Source organism: Geotrypetes seraphini, chromosome 14, assembly GCF_902459505.1.
Source record: "Geotrypetes seraphini chromosome 14, aGeoSer1.1, whole genome shotgun sequence".
Taxonomy (NCBI): Eukaryota; Metazoa; Chordata; class Amphibia; order Gymnophiona; family Dermophiidae; genus Geotrypetes; species Geotrypetes seraphini.
In genome coordinates this window covers 54,094,356-54,114,362 of record NC_047097.1, presented here as the reverse complement: position 1 = coordinate 54,114,362, position 20,007 = coordinate 54,094,356, and the positions used below count along the sequence as shown (strand labels likewise).

Sequence of the window (20,007 nt, the reverse complement as noted above, 5' to 3'; positions counted from 1 at the left end):
TTCAATAAATTAATTGATTTTTGCCTAAAGTAGCAAAAAGAAAAAATCATGCAGCCAGCATAATCCGTCTTCCAACAAACAAGTCTCATTAGAGCAGTGGTCTCAAACTCGCGGCCCGCCAGGTCCTATTTTGAGGCCCTCGGTATGTTTATCATAATCACAAAAGTAAAATAAAACAGTTTCTTGATCACTCGTATGTCTCTTTAGCTATAAATGACAATATTATGATTAAGACTTAGCCAAAAGGAAAGATTTATAAACTATAAAGAGTTTTACCTCATGCAAAATTGTCATTTCTTTAATAAGACATTAACTATTTTTTCTGAGGCCCTCCAAGTACCTACAAACCTAAAATGTGGCCTTGCAAAGGGTTTGAGGTGGAGACCACTGCATTAGAGGAATACTGTAGTTTGGCAAGTTTTGTATTTTATAGAAAACCAAGAGACCTTAATCTTGGGTGGCTAAAGCAGTTAGTGGTTTCTCTCAGTTCTTCCAAGCTTTGGTTTGTTAACCTGCCGCTGCTCTGCCCTGTTGCTATGCAAGGCCTTTTTATGTTGTGGCAACAGCCTAGTCATGAAAGTCTTTGCAAGCAGGCACTGCAAAAGGGGCATGTGCTATCCTATCGGAACTAAACACCACCTTCTTACCGAAATCTAGTGAAGAGGAATTTCCTAATCCCTCTCATATGCTAGCTGCAAGCGCCCCGGTAAGTTTTTGAGCCCATGTATGAGTCTTGCTGATGCAGTAGAGCAGAGAGCAGCCCTGCCTCGGAAAACCTGCCTTTTGTTTGCCACCCAACCCTGAAGTTTGCTGAGTTTTTTGGGTGTTGCTGTTTGATCTCCGAGACACCTGGCAACTAATTGGCAAATGGTTCAGAAGGGGGAAATGTACTTGCACAGCACTTAGGCTGAAATGCTGTAGGTCCCACAGGGGCATGGAGAAAGGCTCTGGTCTAGGGTTGTTTCGTAAGCTTGCCGATGGCTGTGTATTATAGACCATATTCATCAATAGTAAGTATTTGTAGATGGAACAAGGGCCAGGTTAATTCTTTGGTGGCATCAGTCATTCAAGTGAATGTTCACACCGTAATTCTTCTCGGCTTCTTTTCACTTTTGTCCAGCCTAATGTCGAAGTTTTTGTGATGTTGTGACTAAGGGACTATACAGTTTGGGTTTTGCTAGGAGAGCTGCACGTGAAGCAATTCCATTAGCTCATTAGTGCAGGCCCTGTCTTACAGCCAGATGTCAGCGTTCCAAGCCCAGTGTCTCAGTAAGCCAGTTGTAGCACTATGTGCAAACCATAAAGTTTAGTGCGCTGAAAGAGATGGGTTTAACCGCTATAAAATAGCTTTAGAAATGTAGGGGGTCTTTATGCAATAACGGATATAGGGCTCTTTTTGCTAAGGTGCGCTAGCATTTTTAGCGTGCGCTATATTGCCACGCAAGCTAACCCCGTGCTACACGCCAAGAACTAACGCCAGCTCAATGGTGGTGTTAGCGTCTGGTGCGCGCTAAAACCGCTGGCGCAGCTTAGTAAAAGGAGCTCATAGTATGCTGCTAACAAATTAGTGTCTGTTAACTGCAATGCAGCCCATAGATATGCAACGGGCTATGCTGTATTTAGCATGTGCTAATAGTGCACGCCAAGGGCTTCTTTTACAAAGCCATGCGGCAAACGTTCTGCCGTCCATTAATTCCCTACGGTGATTACCGCAGCATCAGCTGCTAGCATGGCTTTGTAAAAAGGGGGGAGGGGAGGTAAATCCATCAGTGTGCCTTAGTCAAAGGACCCCTCAGTCAATAATATACCCCCTCCTTTACTAACGCGTAGTGCGGGTTTTACTGCTCCGACGCTCAAAGGAATTCTGTGAACGTCGGAGTGGTTATCGCTGCTGCCGGTGCTAAAACCCACACTATGCATTAGTAAGGGAGGGGGGATAGTTCTGTAAAGGACCATATATTCATTGTTAATGTCAAATAATCTATAACAAGATTTGATCTGAACATTACATTACATTACATTACATTAGGGATTTCTATTCCGCCTGTGCCTTGCGGTTCTAGGCAGATTACAATATAGAAGATATCTGGGCAATTCCAGTAGAATTACATTTCAGGATAAGAGTAAGTTACAGGAACAGTAAAGAATTATGATACTTCAATTTCACAGAAGATAATACATATCACAGAAGATAATACATATAACATATTAGATCAATTAGATGCTAATAATTATGTTTATTAATTAGAAATATAAACATGTGTAAAACATCTTAGGAAAGAAATATAAATCAAAAACCAGAGTTTAATTATGTATTCTAAAACATCCTGTCAGAGCAAGCAGAATTCATTCTCATGGTGTCCTGCTAGTCATCAAAAATAATTCATTCTGCCTCTGTTCCTAGTTGTTCTCTTCATTACCCATTAACCAGGTTTCTATAATATAGAGGGTAAATTATGTACAAAGGTCTAGGCAGAATGCTGAGATCAGCAGTCATGCCTTTAATGCAAGTTCTTAACACGCAGGGTCTGGACTAATTACAATTCACTTATTTTGTGCCTGTCCTTAGGCTTGCTTCTGCATACCATGTGATAAATAATTAGTAAAGTTCACTTATTAAGAATTTTTCCTTGTGGTAGTGATTGATTAAATAGGTCATGGCAAGCAGTGACCCTCCACCTTGCATTCCAGCTATTGTGGAGAAAATGATGCAGCCTGTTGTGATCTGGCTGAAATCAACTCTGGTTCCTGGATTCTCAGAGTGCGGTTTGAAAACATGCCTTCTTTTTATTAGATGTTGATTTAAATCTTGCTGTAATATTAATAACAGTGTTTCTCAGCTTCTTCAAGCCAAGTACCCCCTAAGTCTAACAAATATCAACCGAGTACCCCGCCCAAGCTCTGCCCCTAACCCCACCCCCATAATAATAGTATTAATTGTAATGCAGTTTTTTCCATTCGTTTTTCATATACACAAAATATAATCATATTAATACATAATGGCAACCACAAAATTAACACAAAGTACACTGTTGCAGAGAAAATGTTAATTATCATTTAGATCTGTTGGGGTTTTTTTCAGAGAGGTCAAGGCAGATGACTTTAAAATATGTAATGTCACCTCAGTAACAGCAATAGAACAATAGACAAATATAGTGCAAAATATAGACAGCAGATATACTATAAATTCTCAAAACATTTTGATCAGTAAATTGAAAATAAAATCATTTTTCCTACCTTTGTTGTCTGAGTCTCTGGTTGCACTTTCTTCTGACTGTGCATCCAATATTTCTTTCTTTCTGCCTCCTGCACGCTTCCTCTCCTCGGGACCTCATTCCCTTCCCCAACCAACATCTCTCTCTGTCCCTCCATGAGTCCTACTTTTCTTTCTCTCCCCACCCCTATTGGCAACATGTCTTCCGCTCTCTCTCACTGTCCAGCTGTCTTTCTCTCATTCCCTCCCTTGCTGCAAAGGGAGTGGGAGGAGAGAGAGAGATACAGGGTGCATCTCTGCCACCCCCTCCACTGTCTCATCCAACATTTCTCCTTCTCTCATCCCCTGGATCATGTGCAGCATTTTTCACCACTGCCCACCAGCCCCATGCCCATTTCTCCTTCTATCACCTCTCTCCAGCACCATGCTACATCTCTCCCTCCATCACTGTGTCTAAAATTCCTCCCCTTGCATCCCCTTCAATTTGTCCCTTTTTATCCCTCGCTACATGTGGCTGACCCACAAGCCTTCGCTCTGACATCAGCAAGAAGGCTTCCAGGTCATCCACATTCAGCGTGTTAAGAGCCGCTGCCCCCATCCTTATGTGGCTGAAGGCAATTGGACTGCCCTGAAGGAGGTAACTGTGATCCCCCACTGACCCAGAAGGGTTCCCTCCAACATCAGTTCTGACATCGGAGGGAAGCCTTAGTTGGCTTCGGTGGAGGAGGAATGCAGGAAGGAGGGCATGGGATCCCTGGCTTCGGTGGAGGGGGGTAGGCAGGAAGAAGGATATGGGTTCCCCAGTGGCAGCAGCCATTAAGGAGGAAGGGGGCGGGAGACCCACGCGGTGCCGCATACCCCCAACAAGCGGCTTCTGAGTGTTGAGAAACTCTGATTTATAAGGTAATAAATATAAATAAAATGAAAATATGATGATACTTTTTTATTGGACTAACAATACTTTTTTGAGTAGCTTTCTAGGGCCAGAATCTTCTTCCTCAGGTCAGGAAAATAAGAGCAAAATATAAGAACATCAGATTATATGAGTGAAACATAACACTCAAGAAGGAAAGCTAAGGAGCAGGGAAGTGAGAACAGAGAATATTTTTATCAGGCTTAACTTATCAAGCCCCTAATTCTACTTGTTCAAATTAGAATTCTAATAAACTACTTGTTATTTTGGAAAGCACTGAAAACTTTCTATTTTAAAAAAATATTTGAAGCTGAGGTGATGAATGTTAATGTATTTTAATATAGGCCCTCTTTTACTAAGGTGCACTAGCCAATTAGCGTGCACTAAACGCTGGACTCGTTAGCGTTTAGCGCACACTAATCAGTTAGCGCACCTTAGTAAAAGAGGGGGATAATGTTTCGTTCTATGGTTTCTTGACTGAGAACCTCATGGAAACTGTGGAATATGCAAACACTTGTTCTGTGATGTGATAGAGATGGACAGGCAAAAAATTGTCAGATAGCTTCTATTTTTGTTGTTCCAGAAAGAACCTTGTCTAGAGTGTGTACTATGAGGGGAAGATGATGCTTGTTACGCAAATCAATTCTGACTATACTCATGAACTATATCAAAGCCATCATAGCATCTAATAAATAAAATTTTTAAATCAATGATTTCCAAAGACTAGGGGGCTCATAATCGAAAGAGAAAAACGTCCAAAAACCGGTCAAAGTCGGCACTTGGACGAACATTTCTCAAAAACGTCCAAGCGCCAAAAATAAAAACGGGTTTTGGACGTATTTCTAAACGACCTAGGCCTTCATAGTGCCGTTCAACATCCAACGCTAAACGGGGCGTTTCGGGAGGCGTGTCAAGGGCTGGAGTTGGGCAGGACATGGGTTGGCTTAGACTTAGTCGTACATCACGTATAACTGAAAGTTATACACCCAGAATCGACGGAACTTGGACGTTGTGACTTAGACCATGTAAGTCACAAAAACTCACCTAAAGTCATCAGATAAGCACTGCAAACACATAACACAGACCCCCACACACTACCCCAGTGATCACCTGGGCCAATCAGGCCTTAGGATTAGTGGGGATGGGCGGACCCGCTATACCTAAGGCCTGATTGGTCCAGGCTTCTAGAGCCTGGGCCAATCAGGCCTTAGATTTAGCCGGGAAGGGGCGGGCCCGTCTCATTTCCACCAGGCGGGCCTGTCGGCTGGACGGCAGCAAGACCCGTCCAGCCGACCAACATTTAAAGGTTAGTTGGGGGAGGGAGATTAGTTGGTGGGGGGTCGTCGGGCTTTCCGGCAGGAGGAGTTGGGCATCCTCTTGTCGGCGATTACGAGTTTGGGGGGGAGCGGGGTTCGGGGTTCCGACAGGAGGAGTTGGGCATCCCCCTGTCGGCGATTACCAGTTTGGGGGGGAGGGGTTGGGGTTCCGACAGGAGGAGTTGGGCATCCTCCTGTCGGCGATTACCAGTTTGGGGGGAGGGGGGGTTCGGGGTTCCGACAGGAGGAGTTGGGCATCCTCCTGCCGGTGATGGGACAGGCGGCCGCTATACTTATTGCTGCAGGGAGATCCCTTGCCGCGATCAGTATAGCGGCCGCGTCTACTTACAATGTAGACCAGCACTTTGCTGGCCTACATTTTAAGCGTCTCTTCCTCTACTAGGGAGACGCCTCGGTTCGCCTAAGGCCCGCCTAAGGCCTTTAGGCGAGCTTAGGTGTCTTGCGGGCCTCCCTAGGCTCCCGGAGGCGCCTTCAATATAGGCGGCCTGCCTGGGGAGCATTTTTTTTTAAAACGTGCATCCCGATTGGCTGATTAGACAGCTGTAGGACGCCTACAGCTGCCTAAAATCGGGAATCACTTTGTAGAATCAGGGCCTTATTGTCTGCTCATAAAGGAGTATATTTTTTGCTCACAAAAGAGTATACTTTCTGCTCTAAAGGACATCTATCTGGAGCGTTCTAATCAACTTATATAACTAAACGTCTATGCTTGCTTTTCATATGTATTTCTACCCATACTTTGTGGATTTTTTGAGAGACTTATGGATCTTTTATACATTTTTATCATTGTTCATTAAAATCAACGTGTATATTATTTATTTCGATTTCTATCCCATTCTCCCAGAAGCTCAGAATGGGTTACAAGTAGACATTCAGAATTATTTGAAAACAGACTAGTCATGACAACAAATAGATTACAATAGACAATAACAGAGCTTATTCTAGAGACCAGACTGGTCATAGCGAAGAGTACTAGGAGAAGTATATTGAGGAGGCAGTTTTTAATGGCCCGATTGGCGGACGAGGAAGGTCTTTACTGCTCTGCAGAAGGTCATTAGTGAGTCTAGTGACCTGATCTGTGTAGGTAGTCGGTTCCATAGCTGCGGGAATGCTGAGTCTTTGTTCTGCTTTGGAGTGGAGGGGGCGGCTAGGGGTGTATAGGCGTAGTCTGGATGCTATGTAGGCTGGGTGTTTTTGGTAGAACCTCTTGTGTTTGAATTCTGAGTTTGCTGAGTTGAGTTTTTCTGAGTGGAGTGTTTTTGGCCTATGATTAGCATGTGCTCACTCGACTTCTTGGCAATAGCTTGAATAGAGCGGGGTGTTCTGTTCACTGAGGTCTCTTTTGTCCACTTTTTCTGAAAATTTTTAAGGCAGTGATTTTGACGTCTTTGGATGAGAGTAGACTACTGTGTGCTGTATGATATATTATCCCCAATTTGTTTTACATTCTAATCTAATCTGAATTTCTCACAGTTATCCAGTACAGATGCAAGGCGATTTACAAGTTATGAGATCCATATAGTAAATATAGGGAATTGTTTTGATAAATTCCTTGTAACTCAGCCTCCCCTTCAGCCAAGAATCGTCTACATTTTATTACCTCACTGGTCTTTATTTCTGCACACTCCTTAAACCATTTGTGAATTATTTGTTCTGGTGAGTTGGCATTAAGGGTGTGGTACAAGATACAAGATAGTTTGAACATAATTCTAGCATTTCTCTAACTTGTTTGTACTTTTTCTAATTTTGCTATACCTTTTTTGAGATATGATGACCTGAATCACATACAGTATTTGAGGTAAGGACGCACCATGGAGCGATACAAAGGCATTATGATATTTTCTGTTTTATTCTCCATTTTTTCCTAATTATTCCTATTATTCTATTTACTTTCTTGGCTGCTGCTGTACACTTAGCAGAGGATTTCAATGTATTATCAGTGATACCATTTAGATCCTTTTCCTGGGTAGCATCTCTAGATATGAAACCTTATATCATCTAGCTATGGTTTAGGGTTGCTCTTTCCTATGTGTCAACTGTGCAGTGGTTAATTGAAGATCTATTTGATTTCTTCTTTTTATTTTGCAGTTGGAACAAGAGGACCTCAGTTTTCCACCCCATGATGCTGTAGCAGACATCCTACCTAATTATCAGCTTTTGTACCAGGGAAAGCATGCACTTCCTGAAAAAGAGAGAGCGGCTCTTTCCAAAAAAGGGCGACCACCAGCTGAGTTGGAGCTCACTAATGTTGAGATTCCAAGCAGGTACATAAGAACATAAGAATAGCCTTACTGGGTCAGACCGATGGTCCATCAAGCCCAGTAGCCCGTCCTCATGGTGGCTAATCCAGGACCCTAGTACCTGGCTAAAACCCAAGGTATAGCAACATTCCATGCTACCAATCCAGGGCAAGCAGTGGCTTCCCCCAGGTCTCTCTCAATAACAGACTGTGGACTATTCCTCCAGGAAATTGTCCAAACCCTCTCATGGTGCTCTTATGATCAGGTTCTATTATGGATGGTAGACCAACAAGCAAACAGCCTAACCAAGGCTTACATGCTCTCACGCTTCAAGGTTTCATGCCTCTTGGAGCTAAAACAGAAATGAAATCAACCCCCTCTTCTATTAAACTGCGCTAGCAGTTTTTAGCGCGGGGAGCCACGCTGAATGGCCCGCGCTGCTCCCAACGCTCATAGGAACTCTATGAGTGTCGGGAGCAGCGCGGAACATTCAGCGTGGCTCCCCACGCCAGAAACTGCTTGCGCAGTTTAATAGAAGAGGCCCCAAATATTCTATACTGCAGGCATCTGGCTCTAGAAAGGGTATTGGTTTGCTTACTGGTCTGTCAAAATATAAAGGCCATCCAAGTGGTCCCCTAGCTGGCCTTGCCTTCATAATGTATAACTCCACCAAGGTATGCTTGCTAGTGTTTGAGATACCTTTAGTTCTACAAAAGGGTGCTTCTCTATTGTGAGGAAAAATGCTATATAGATATAGAAGAAAATGTTCAATTTATTTATTTATTTTAAAAGCTTATAGTCCACCTATAACTAAGTGGGTTCCAACATATGTACATAATCATAAAACAAACAAAACTTTAAAATATACATTAAAACAGTATACTGTACATTTCTTTTAAAAAAACATTCCCTTCTATTCATTTTTCAAGTCTTCATTTCTCAAAAAGCATCTTTGAACTTCTGTATCCCATCAACAGACAAATGCACTGCCGATTCTGATCTCATGGGTGATGTACTGTCATAACATGTGTCACATACCTTGGTATTGCCTCACGAATTGCCTGAAAATCGATGTCAGCACTTTAAATATAACTCGTGATTTAATAGGTAACCAACTCGTAGGTGATGCAGCAATGAGGTTATATGCTCAAATCTACTACCCCCACAAATCATACAGGCATTCTGAGCTATTTGTAAAGATTTACATTCCCAAATATGCAGCATTGCAATAGTCTAATTTCTGCAACACTAAACTTTGTACTACAAGATGAAAATCATAAGCTGATAACATCGGCTTCAACTTACTTAAAAGCTGCATTTGAAAAAAAGCAGATCTAACAACTGATATTATCTGTTCTTTCATAGATAGTAGTCAGGTATTTTCCCTATCTATCCCAGCAGGCTCACAGTCTAACTGTGGTACCTGTGGCCATGGTGAGTTAAATGACTTGGCCAGAGTCGCAGGGCGCAGGCTAGGATCGAACATGCAAGCTCAGATTGCTGAGAAAACAGCTTGAACCACTAGGGGCTCCTTTTACTAAGGTGTGTTAGGGCCTTAACGTGTGGAATAGCGCGCGCGCGCTAGACCTTAATGCCAGCATTGAGCTGGCGTTATTCTAGAAGCGTACCGTACAGTTTAGCGTGCGGTAATTTTGTGCGTGCGCTAAAAACGCTAGCGCGCCTTAGTAAAAGGAGCCCCAGGTCTGTAAATCTGTCTGTATATTCTTTGTGATGGAAACTGCTGTCCAGTTTAGTAGCTGCTCTCTGGACTGACTCTATCCTGGTTATATCTTTCTGAAAGTGCGGTCTCCAGAACTGCACACAGTCCACTAAATGCAGTCTCGCCAAAGATTCTTGTCCCTCTACTATTTTATGTTCAAATCTGTTTAATTATGAATGCAAAACAACAAAGACAAAAAAGTCAAAGGAAATAACTTCCAACAGTACAAAAGTTATCACGTTGTTTTGGTAGAATAAGAGTAGAAACCCCCCCGTGCCCCCCATCCCCCAAACCCTACCCAAGCAGCAATAACCACCCGAACAACCCCCCCCCCCCCTTTTTCCCATGAAGCGTACAGAAGACTAGAAGACGACCAACAAAACTCCAAAAAGCCAAAGGCCCATATTCTGGTGGCCCTTGGCAACCACAGTAAGAAGCCCCTCCCCCAAACAACAAACAAAACAATAAAAAAAGGAAGTGCCTGCGGTGATGTCCCTCTACTATTTTAAAGACATCTCCATTATCTTTCCAGAAAAGTATTTTTAATTGGCTAGGACACATGTTAGAAAATGGTATATTTACAATTACTAGAATACTTAGATCAATTTCCAATTTTACATGACTCACAATCTGATTTCTGTCCCTTGTATAGTATAGAGACCATTTTAGCATCTTTGTTAAATTATTATTTACTTAGTTCATCAAAGGTCATCAAGCTCTCATTATACAGTTCAATTTTAGCAGTGCTTTCAATCTTGTAGATCATAACATTTTAACTGAATTGTTTGGACAGTATTGGTATCTCGGGTAAAGTATTTCATTGGTTAAGGATTTCTTTCAATCTTGGACTTATAAAATCTGCTTTGAAAAATCTCATTCAGAAATACGGAGTAATCCCTGTGGGATTCCACAGAGTTCTGTTTTCTCCCTTTTACTTTTTAACATCTACCTTGCCTCATTAGGAAATTGATTATCATATATGAGAATAAACATAGAAACATAGAAATAGACGGCAGATAAGGGCCACGGCCCATCTAGTCTGCCCACCCCAATGACCCTCCCCTACCTTTCTCTGTGAATAGATCCCACATGTCTATCCCATTTGGCCTTAAAATCAGGCACGCTGCTGGCCTCAATAACCTGAAGTGGAAGACTATTCCAGCGATCAACCACCCTTTCAGTGAAAAATACATACTTATGCACACAATATCACTATTGTCATCCCTTTAACTTCCCAATTACACACATCTTCGCAATATAACTTTATTAGAATTTCTATAGTGGATCATTAGATAAAAGACTTCAAACTGAAACTAAATACAGATAAAACCAGATTTTTCCTCGGTTCCCCATTTAAATGTAATGAGGAAACTCTAATTCTAAATGGAATTTCTTACCCCATCATCTCGACCATTAAGATGAGAGTTTATTTAGATACGACTTATCGATGACGAAACATATCGATGCCTTAGTCTGGAAATGCTTTTTTACACTTTGGAAACGTCAGGTAATCAGACCATATTTTAATGACAATTCTTTCAAATTATTAGTTCAATCGCTTATTTTGAGTATTTTAGATTAATGTAATATTGTTCATTTAGGGGGCTTATGTAAGAATCTTGCCCTCTCTGTCTGATTCAAAATACAGCAATTTGTCTGATTTTCAGACTGTACAAATCAAAACATGTGGAGGGGCGTAATCGAAAGGAATATCCAAGTCTGTTTTCGTCTAAGTTGCAAGTCGTCCAAAGTAAAAAACAGCTTAGGACACATTTTCAAAAAATACGTCCAAATTTTTTTTCGTTTCAAAAATCGTTTAAGTATACGTCCTACCGATCTGATCGTCCAAGCCACTAAATCGTCCATCTTTATACCACATTTTCATCCAACTTTTCATCCAAGTCAAAAACGCCTAGAACAAGCCCTGTTGGATGTGGGAGGGGTCTACAAAGTGATGGACTGAATACCCAGACATGACACCTAAATAGTGGGGTACCTTACAGAGCGCTGCTGTGAACTTCACAAAAAGGGTGCCATATCATCATCTCACTACAGCTCCCTTATAGGTCACGGTGAGCCCCCCAAACCTCCTCCAGAATCCCCTAGACCCACTTATCTACCACCCCAATAGCCTTTATGGCTGCAGGAGCCACTTATATGCCAGTACAAAAGGGTTTGGGGGTGCATAGGAGAGTGCACATGTTTCAATATCAATGCAGTAATTACAGGGGCTTATGGGCATGGGTCCTTCTCTCCATGGATCCCTAACCCACAACCCAAGACGGCTTAAGACACCTCTATGCAGCACAACTAGGCTTTCCTATGCCAGGCTGCCAGGTGATGATGTTCTGGAGGCACGATTTTCAAGTTGTGATCACTGGGGTAGTGTGTGGGGGTCTGTATTATGTGTTTGCAATGCTTATTTGGTCACTTTAGGTGGGCTTTTGTGACCTAGACCATGTTTTAAATGATCTAAGTCGCAACATTCAAGTTCCGTCAATCCTGTGCTGTATAACTTTCAGTTATACATGCAGTACGACGTCCCGCCCAAATCCCGCTCTCAACACTCCTCCTGAAATGCCCCATTTAGCTATGGTCGTTCAGCAGCACTGTGGAGGCCTAGGTCGTTTAGAAATACATCTAAAACCTGGTTTTATTATCGGCACTTGGATGTTTTTGACTGATGATCGTTCAAGTGCCGTCAGGCTGGTTTTTGGACGTTTTCCTCTTTCAATTATGAGCCCCATAATGTCTTATTACAGACCTTTGCATTGGCTACCTATTGAGGCCAGAGTGCTTTTTAAATTAGGATGTTTATGTTTTAAAGTTTTGCATGGTTTGGCTCCCAGCTATCTAGTAAAACATTTTAATTTTCCCAACTTAAGACGCTCTGTAGGTTTTTCAACTTTATTCAAACTTCCCTCTGTTAGGGGTTGATACTATAATGGATTGCTATCTTATTAATCAGCACTTTGAGACTTGGATTTTCGTCAGCTTTTTTATTATTACTTCAACATCCTACGTGAATTTTAGGAAACTATTATTCAGAAAGTTTTTGTAACATCTTGCATATATGAAACCCTGTAAAGACTAATTTGCTAAGATTATTTGTAGCTCGCTGTTAATGTTCCAGCTTTTCTTAAATTGTTAACTGCATGGATCTGAAATGTTTTAAGGTATATAAATGTTATGTTATGTTATAACCTCCTTTTTCCTGTTGGTCATTCCTCTCCCTATGTACCCAAACATCATTTTAGCTTTGGCCATTGCCCTTTCTACCTGTTTGGCCACTTTAAGTAATGATCACCCCCAAGTCTTGTTTTTCTTTTGAGCACAGAATTACTTCTCCTCCTAAATGGTACTGCTCTCTTGGGTCACAGTTTTTCAATAGCTACTTCCATTAAAACACTGGGTGTAACGTTAGATCGTCATTTAATTGTAGATGATCACACAGACCTAATGATTAAAAAATGTTTCTCGGTCCTTTGGAAACTTCATACTATTAAAACATATTTTGATTTAACATCTTTCAGGTTATTGGTCGTCATTTAATTTTAGATGATCACACAGACCTAATGATTAAAAAATGTTTCTCGGTCCTTTGGAAACTTCATACTATTAAAAAATATTTTGATTTTACATCTTTCAGGTTATTGGTACAGTCTTCAATCCTGTCTACCCTGGACTACTGTAATATTATCTACCTGGGGTCACACAAAAAATCTCTAATAGACTGAGATTAATACAAAATACAGCGGTTCGTTTGATTTTTGAGCTAAAAAAATATGATCATATTAGCCCGTATTATCAACAACTTCATTGGCTGCCGTTTGAGGCAAGAGTACTGTTTAAATTTGGTTGTATTTGCTTTAAAGCAACATTTGGTTTGGCTCCAGTTTATCTTTCTTCTCATTTTGAATTATATAAGTCTAATAAGAACACTCAGGAAAAAAAACCCCTTATTGGTTCGCGTTTCCGATACCAAAAGCTTGTCGCTATACAAGATTTTTAGAAAACAAACATTTGCTTTTCAGGCAGGAAAAATGAATACCTGGTTGAGTACTCTGATGCCTCAAGCTCAGTCTTATTATTATTTTAGAACATTGTTGAAAACTTATTTGTCTGACAAATTTGTAACCTGATTGTCATTGCTATATTCTATGATGTGTATGTTCGCTGACTGTGCAGTCCTCTTGATGTGAATCGCCTAGAATTAAGCGGTGTGGTGGTATACAAGAATAAAGTTATTATTATTAAATTCATAACCCTGCATTTTTTTAGCTTAGCTAGATCTCTCCTCATGCTATTTACACCATCAGGAGTGTCTATCATATAACAGAGTTTTGTATCATCCACAAAGAGGCAAATCTTACCCAAAAGTCCTTCAGCAATATCACTTTAAAAAATGTTAAAAAGAGCTGGGCCAAGGACTGATCCCTGCGACAATCTACTGGAAATATCCTTTATCTGCTATAACTCGTATAATTCTTTTTTTTTTTTTTTAATAAATCTTTATTCATTTTTAAAAGCCAATATAAAGTGCAACAGGTTAACAAACAATTAATTCAATAAACAGCATTCATTACAATCAAATGATAAAATAAGTACATAACACCCCCCTCCCGCACCCTTCCACCCACCCTTCCTTCCTGGATGTGTATAACACTCATTCAGAAATCAAAGGGAAATACTAATGATCAATTCTTAAAAAATTTTGTTAGTGGATCCCAAACCACCTTGAATTTATTATAGTGTCCCAATTGTATCGAATTCATACGTTCAAACTTATAACTTTGACATAGGGTTTCCCACCAAAAGTTGTAATTTAACCTGTCCCAATTTTTCCAGTTTTTCGTGATTATCTGCATAGCAACTCCTGTCATGACGAGAAGTAATCTATTTTTGTTTGCATTGATTGGACTCTTAGGCATTAATAATGTGCAAAAAACAATTTTAAGTATCAAGGGACAATAGAACAGTGGATGATCCAGTGTCCCTATATCAAGATGACAGTGCCAGCATCTATTAGACTTAGAACTATCTAACTTTTGCAAACGAATAGGGGTCCAGAAAATTCTATATAACAGAAAAAAACAAGTCTGTCTCATAGATGCTGACCCTGTACATCTCATCCTCCAAGTCCAAATCCGTGGCCATTGAGTAGCAGAAATCTGCTGCTTAGTCTCAATGCTCCAAATGTCTCTTAGACTAGTTTTAGGTTTCTTGTTCGAAAATTCAGATATCAATTTATTCCACTTACTCGTATAATTCTAATTTTGATCTCAATGAAGGTAGTGACACAAGTCGCAGGTGATATTTACAGTTAAAACAAATAAATGACATCCAAAGGAAAAAGCAGAAAGGCAGGTGGGAGTAATTGAGGTTTCAGCCTTTGAATTGTAAAGTTACATGCAATTTGTTTGCCTGATTGGTGAATTGTAGTGGCCTGTGCTGTTCAGTCTGATTCCTAAAAGTCCATTGTACCTTAGGAAAATAATCCAGGCCCGTTTTTCCTTTTAAACACAGCTGAACTCGGCAACAATAGCGTAGGAGTGCACTGCACTGCACTACAGTGATGGGTGGTTTATAGTATTGGCTTCACCTTATTAACACATTCTAAACAGCAGTTCAGTCTCTTCTTCCCATAGGGCTACAGCTCTGTTCTTCTATGTACCTGGAGTCTTCTAAATATGGGCTTAACTCAATCAAAAAAAGAGAGAAGGAAGCTTCCTACTATTAATGCAAACACATATAATCCTCTCAGGGTATTCTCTTGCATTGTTCCTGCAAGGCTCTGCCAGGGTTATGTAAGCAACTTCTTCACACAGCAATTCCCTCTCACTGCTGCGTTCGGTTGTTACTTATTTCTTCAGTTCCCCCCCTCTCCCTCACACAAAGGATTCTTAACTTAAAATGGCCACACCTCTTTCTCTTGAGGTCGACTCTTTTCTAATGTAGGCCCCAATTCACTAAAGTCAGCGATTGTCACTAAACATGTGATGCACGGGGAGGGGCTAAGGCCCTGATTGACTCAGGCACTTTGGGCTCCTTCCTTGGGAGGAGCCTGAGCACCTGAGCCAATCAGGGACTTCCTTAGGGAGGAGCCCTGATTGGAAGTCCCTGATTGGCTCAGGTGCCTCACTAAGCGATTGAGTCAGTAGGTTTGCATGCAAATGATTTGCACCTCCATGCAAATCATTTGCATGCAAATTTGATAGTGAATCAATCGCTGTTTGAAATCGGCCAGCGAAATGGTCAACAGCGATTGAGTCGCTATCTTTAGTGAATCTAGCCCATAGTCTACTCTTCTCAGGCTTCAGCATTGACTTTGAAGAATTTCTTCCCTCACTGGCCTCTCTCATTCTCAGCTAGAGGCTTCTCCCTTTCCTTCTGTGAGGCGCCAGCAAGTACTGGCTGGAGTTGCCTAGGAAACTTCCTGCCTCCTCCTCTCTTCTCCAGGTGTTGCTCTACCTGCCTGGAATCTTCCTCACTAGTGTATAATAAGCCTAGGTTTGTTTCCAACTCAGGGCTCCCTCCTGCTCCCATTTCAGCAAGTGCCCTATTCTTGGGAGTGACATCCATTCCCCCTTTCTGCTTCCTGAGTGTTATTAGTAGTTATTTATATACGGACTATCAATGGAGGTTCTAAGCGTTTTATATCCAGGTCCTCAAGCTTTTTTCCTGTCTATAGTGCTACCAGACGCATGTACAGAGTCACGAAGAAGACAATCTAAACAGACAAGACAAACAAATAGGATGCCATGGATACAGTTAAAGGGGATGGTTAATCGCTGGCTAGGTTGGTTGGCAGCGGGGAATGGGGTTATGGATTGAAGGCTTTATCAAAAAGATAGGTTTTCAGCCTGCTTTTAAACAAGGGAAGAGAAGAGGAAATCTAATGTACCTGGGACAATGGAGGATTAAGTGACTTGCACAGGGTCACAAGGACTTGAACCCACAATCTCAGGGTGCTAAGGCTGTAGTTCTAACTACTAGGCCACACCTCCATTATCTATTTGTAAATAATTGCTCTTTAAAAGTAAGCATTACTTCCATACTCTGATTAGAACAATGTTTTTTCTGGGTGGAATAAGGGAGCCCAACCTGGTGGAGTCCTAGGATCTTCTGTGATCCCTTCCCCCAACTTTTTATCAGTTCCTCCTGAGGGCTGGAATTTCTCCTCCTTGTCTTTCTATTAAAGCAACTTGCATTTTGATATATGCAAGGGGAAATATGCCTTCTCTTTGCTTGCCCCCCTACATTTTGGAATCCTTCTATTAAGTTGGGTCTATTGGGACTCTAATCCTTCTCCTCCTCTGTGAGATGCCAGCCTTGGTTTGCTTTCTCAGGCTCTAACTTTATCCTGAAGCTTCTCTAGACTAATTAGGTAAAGAGAGAGCGATGGGAACACAGATACAATTTGTTGATTATCACAATCACAATACTTTTCTAATATCTATGTTAGAAAAGTAGATCATGAGATAGGCAGTGTAGATGAGGGGACAAGTAAGAGGGCCAAGCAGTGAAATTTCGCTATGTACCCATAAAGGCTGTACACAGAGGAGAGACTCCTTTCAGCCTGCTGACAAATTGGACCACAAATGTCTAAAAGAAGATCCCAACTGGATATTGCCAGAGGTCAAGATGTTGCCAGAGTCCCAACTGGATGTTGCCAGAGGTCAAGTGTATATAACCTCAGTCAGATATCGCTCAAGGTTCTTTTCATTAAGCCATAACTGAAGAAAAAGAATTATGCCCATCCTTTCTTCCCTGCAGAAATTTATGCAGGTTTAGTTATGTCTACTCTGGCTTTGCTACTACTAATCATTTCTATGGCACTACTAGACATACCACAGCACTGTACATCAAAACACAGAAGAGACAGTCTCTGCTCAAAAGAGCTTACAGGCTCGTCAAGACAGACAAACAGGACATTGTGCTCAGGTGGGGGAATTATAGAGGGAATGATAAGACAGATATTGGTGCTCAAAAGGCAGGGTGGAGTTTGGAACTGAAAGCATCTTCAAAGAAGTGGACTTTGAGTCTGGATTTTCCTAAAGCAATGCAATCTTTCGCAATGTTGTAGATTAGTAGAATATGCTATTTGAAAAGTAATCAAAAAGTACCGGATAACATCTTAACCTAGAATAGCCCTCTTTGATTCAACAACTTTATTTCTTTTTCAGCAGTGTGGTGGAGAAGATACAAGGGTATACAGTACGAGACCACCAGGATAGGGTAAGTGTCAAGAGAAATGTATGAAAGAAGGAAGTGGAAAGGGACAGGCACTAGTGAAAGTAATGTATTAACATTTGCCTCCTTTAAATCAGAAGAGTTTCAGAGCTATTCAAATGAAGACATGGCTTTGATTTGATGTTTGGGCTTTCTTTACTTAAATTGCTAGTCTTTGAGTGCAACTACAGCACATAGAGACCTAAGTGAAGGAAAGATCTCAGAAGCACCACACCGAGGATCATATAGAGTTGTCTTCTGATTGCAAGGTGGTGGTAGGTGTCTTTCATGGATCAGAAAACCTTCACTATTAATTTAGCCAAAATTTACAGGCCTTGTATTTTTTACGTGTTTCTCATGCACCATAAATAAACAAATATATGGCAGTATATATTGTCTTTGTTGCTGCCATAACTTAGGGTTCCTTTTACTAAGGTGCGCTAGCGTTTTTAGTGCACGCACAAAATTACCGCGCGCTAAACCGCACGGTACGCTTCTAGAATAACGCCAGCTCAATTCTGGCATTAAGGTCTAGCACGTGCTATTCCGCGCGTTAAGGCCCTAACGCACCTTTGTGAAAGGAGCCCTTAACAGCTTATAAATCAAGTCAAATAACTTATAAAGCAAAACAGATGTCCCAAGCAGAAAAAAATCTTAATGCCGCATATCTTAACCTTAATCTGTGGTGGCTCAAACTGCATAATTGGGACTGCCCGCGTGAACCGTCGACGGGTTCCGTTTCACCGTTTTTCAGCCGGCTTCCTCAGGATAATTTAAACGGGCTGAAAAATAAACATTGAATCAAAATCACATACTAAACAAAAAAAATATAGCTAACAAGACCTGAATTATCGCCTCTACTTACTTTCTCCCACCATAGGTAATGTCTTTTCATGCAATAAGTAAATTAAAGATGGCGCTTTTCTCTTCAGAACGCCAGCGCATGCCCATTGGTTCTCTGTGACGTGTTACGTTCTCATTGGTCTACAGATGTATCATTCAGAAAAATCTGACTTATGTTAGGAAAAGCTGATGTCATTTTAAAATGGAATAGTAAAAGAGCTGTACTGTTATTCGTAATTGACTTGATTTGGCCTCAAATACATTGTAGGTAGTCCCTGGGTTAAGTAAAAAAAACATTTTTTTAAACTGTTCTTAAGTTGAATTCGTATGTAACTTGGATTCTGTACAGGACACAGTCTATAAAAGCATTAAACATGAAAGAAATAGTCCTCAAAATAAAATACTGTAGTTTAAATAGAAAGAAAAGATAGGTGGTTTACACTTACTTTTGTTCTTCACGCTCAAGTCACTGATAAAAGTACTCTGAATAATTGTAAATCCTAGGCATCACCCTCCTAATACCTTAGCCAGCCAAACGAATATCTATGGTTTTTTCTTTTACATAGAGCTTTCTGGACCCCTGTTCGTTAACAAAAATTAGATAGCTCTAAGTCTAATAGATGTTGGCATTGTCATCTCGAAGCTGGGACTTTAGATCATTTATTATTCTATTGTCCATGTATTTTGGCTTTTTGGAAATCAATTTGGGCCAAATAAATAGGTTATTAGAAAATCCGGTAGCCTTGACATATGATACTATTTTGTTTGGCAAGTCAATGAGAGCGAAAAGTCAGATTTCTTCAAAAAACAATAAGCTTCTACTTATTCTGACTGGAATTGCCATTCAAAATGTATGTAAAACGTATTGTGAATGGTATTTAGTAGCAGGGAATCATTCATGCCACATATACAAGAACTGTTGACATCACACCATCAATATGGAAAATTATAACACAACGGAGAAAAATAAACCTCAATTGTGAGAGGCCGGGAACCATTTTGAGAGGAGCCAGCTTTACTACTATCGTGTTGCAAGAAGCGGGGTGATACTTGGACACTGCATTGATCCCCTGAAGTAGCCTCCTCAGGCGAAACAGAAAGACTTTTCTTCAGATGAGTGGATATTTTTTTCTCTGTTATCGTTGTTCTATACCCCACAACCGTTTATATAAGTGAAGTTGAGCTAATATTTTAGTCAGTTTGGGATCTTGTTCACTTTTTTGACACGTTCCAATACATTGGACTTTGCTTACATTGCTCACATTGAAAAAAACTTTGAAAAACATTTGACTTTGTATGAATGGAAACTATTTATTTAAATGTACACGGAGTTTTTTCATAAATCAGTGATGATGTGATTAGGTTCGGGTACTTGCGTAGTCCCGGCCTCTCACAATTGAGGTTTATTTTTCTCCGTTGTGTTATAATTTTCCATATTGATGGTGTGATGTCAACAGTTCTTGTATATGTGGCATGAATGATTCCCTGCTACTAAATACCATTCACAA

The 20,007-nt window shown here is 40.8% G+C and overlaps 1 protein-coding gene across 6 annotated transcripts in view; it reads left to right on the top strand.

Annotated features, from left to right (window-relative positions):
- Window positions 1-20,007, top strand: part of CCDC33 (coiled-coil domain containing 33) — a 293,168-nt gene that overhangs the window by 227,369 nt on the left and 45,792 nt on the right. For 5 of the 6 annotated variants that reach the window (XM_033919717.1, XM_033919716.1, XM_033919714.1 and 2 more), the window contains 2 exons: window positions 7,553-7,728; window positions 17,611-17,662. In XM_033919717.1, the coding sequence (XP_033775608.1) occupies window positions 7,553-7,728; window positions 17,611-17,662 (228 nt within the window). The remainder of the gene's footprint in view (window positions 1-7,552; window positions 7,729-17,610; window positions 17,663-20,007) is intronic. The other variant, XM_033919715.1, reaches the window with a different exon arrangement.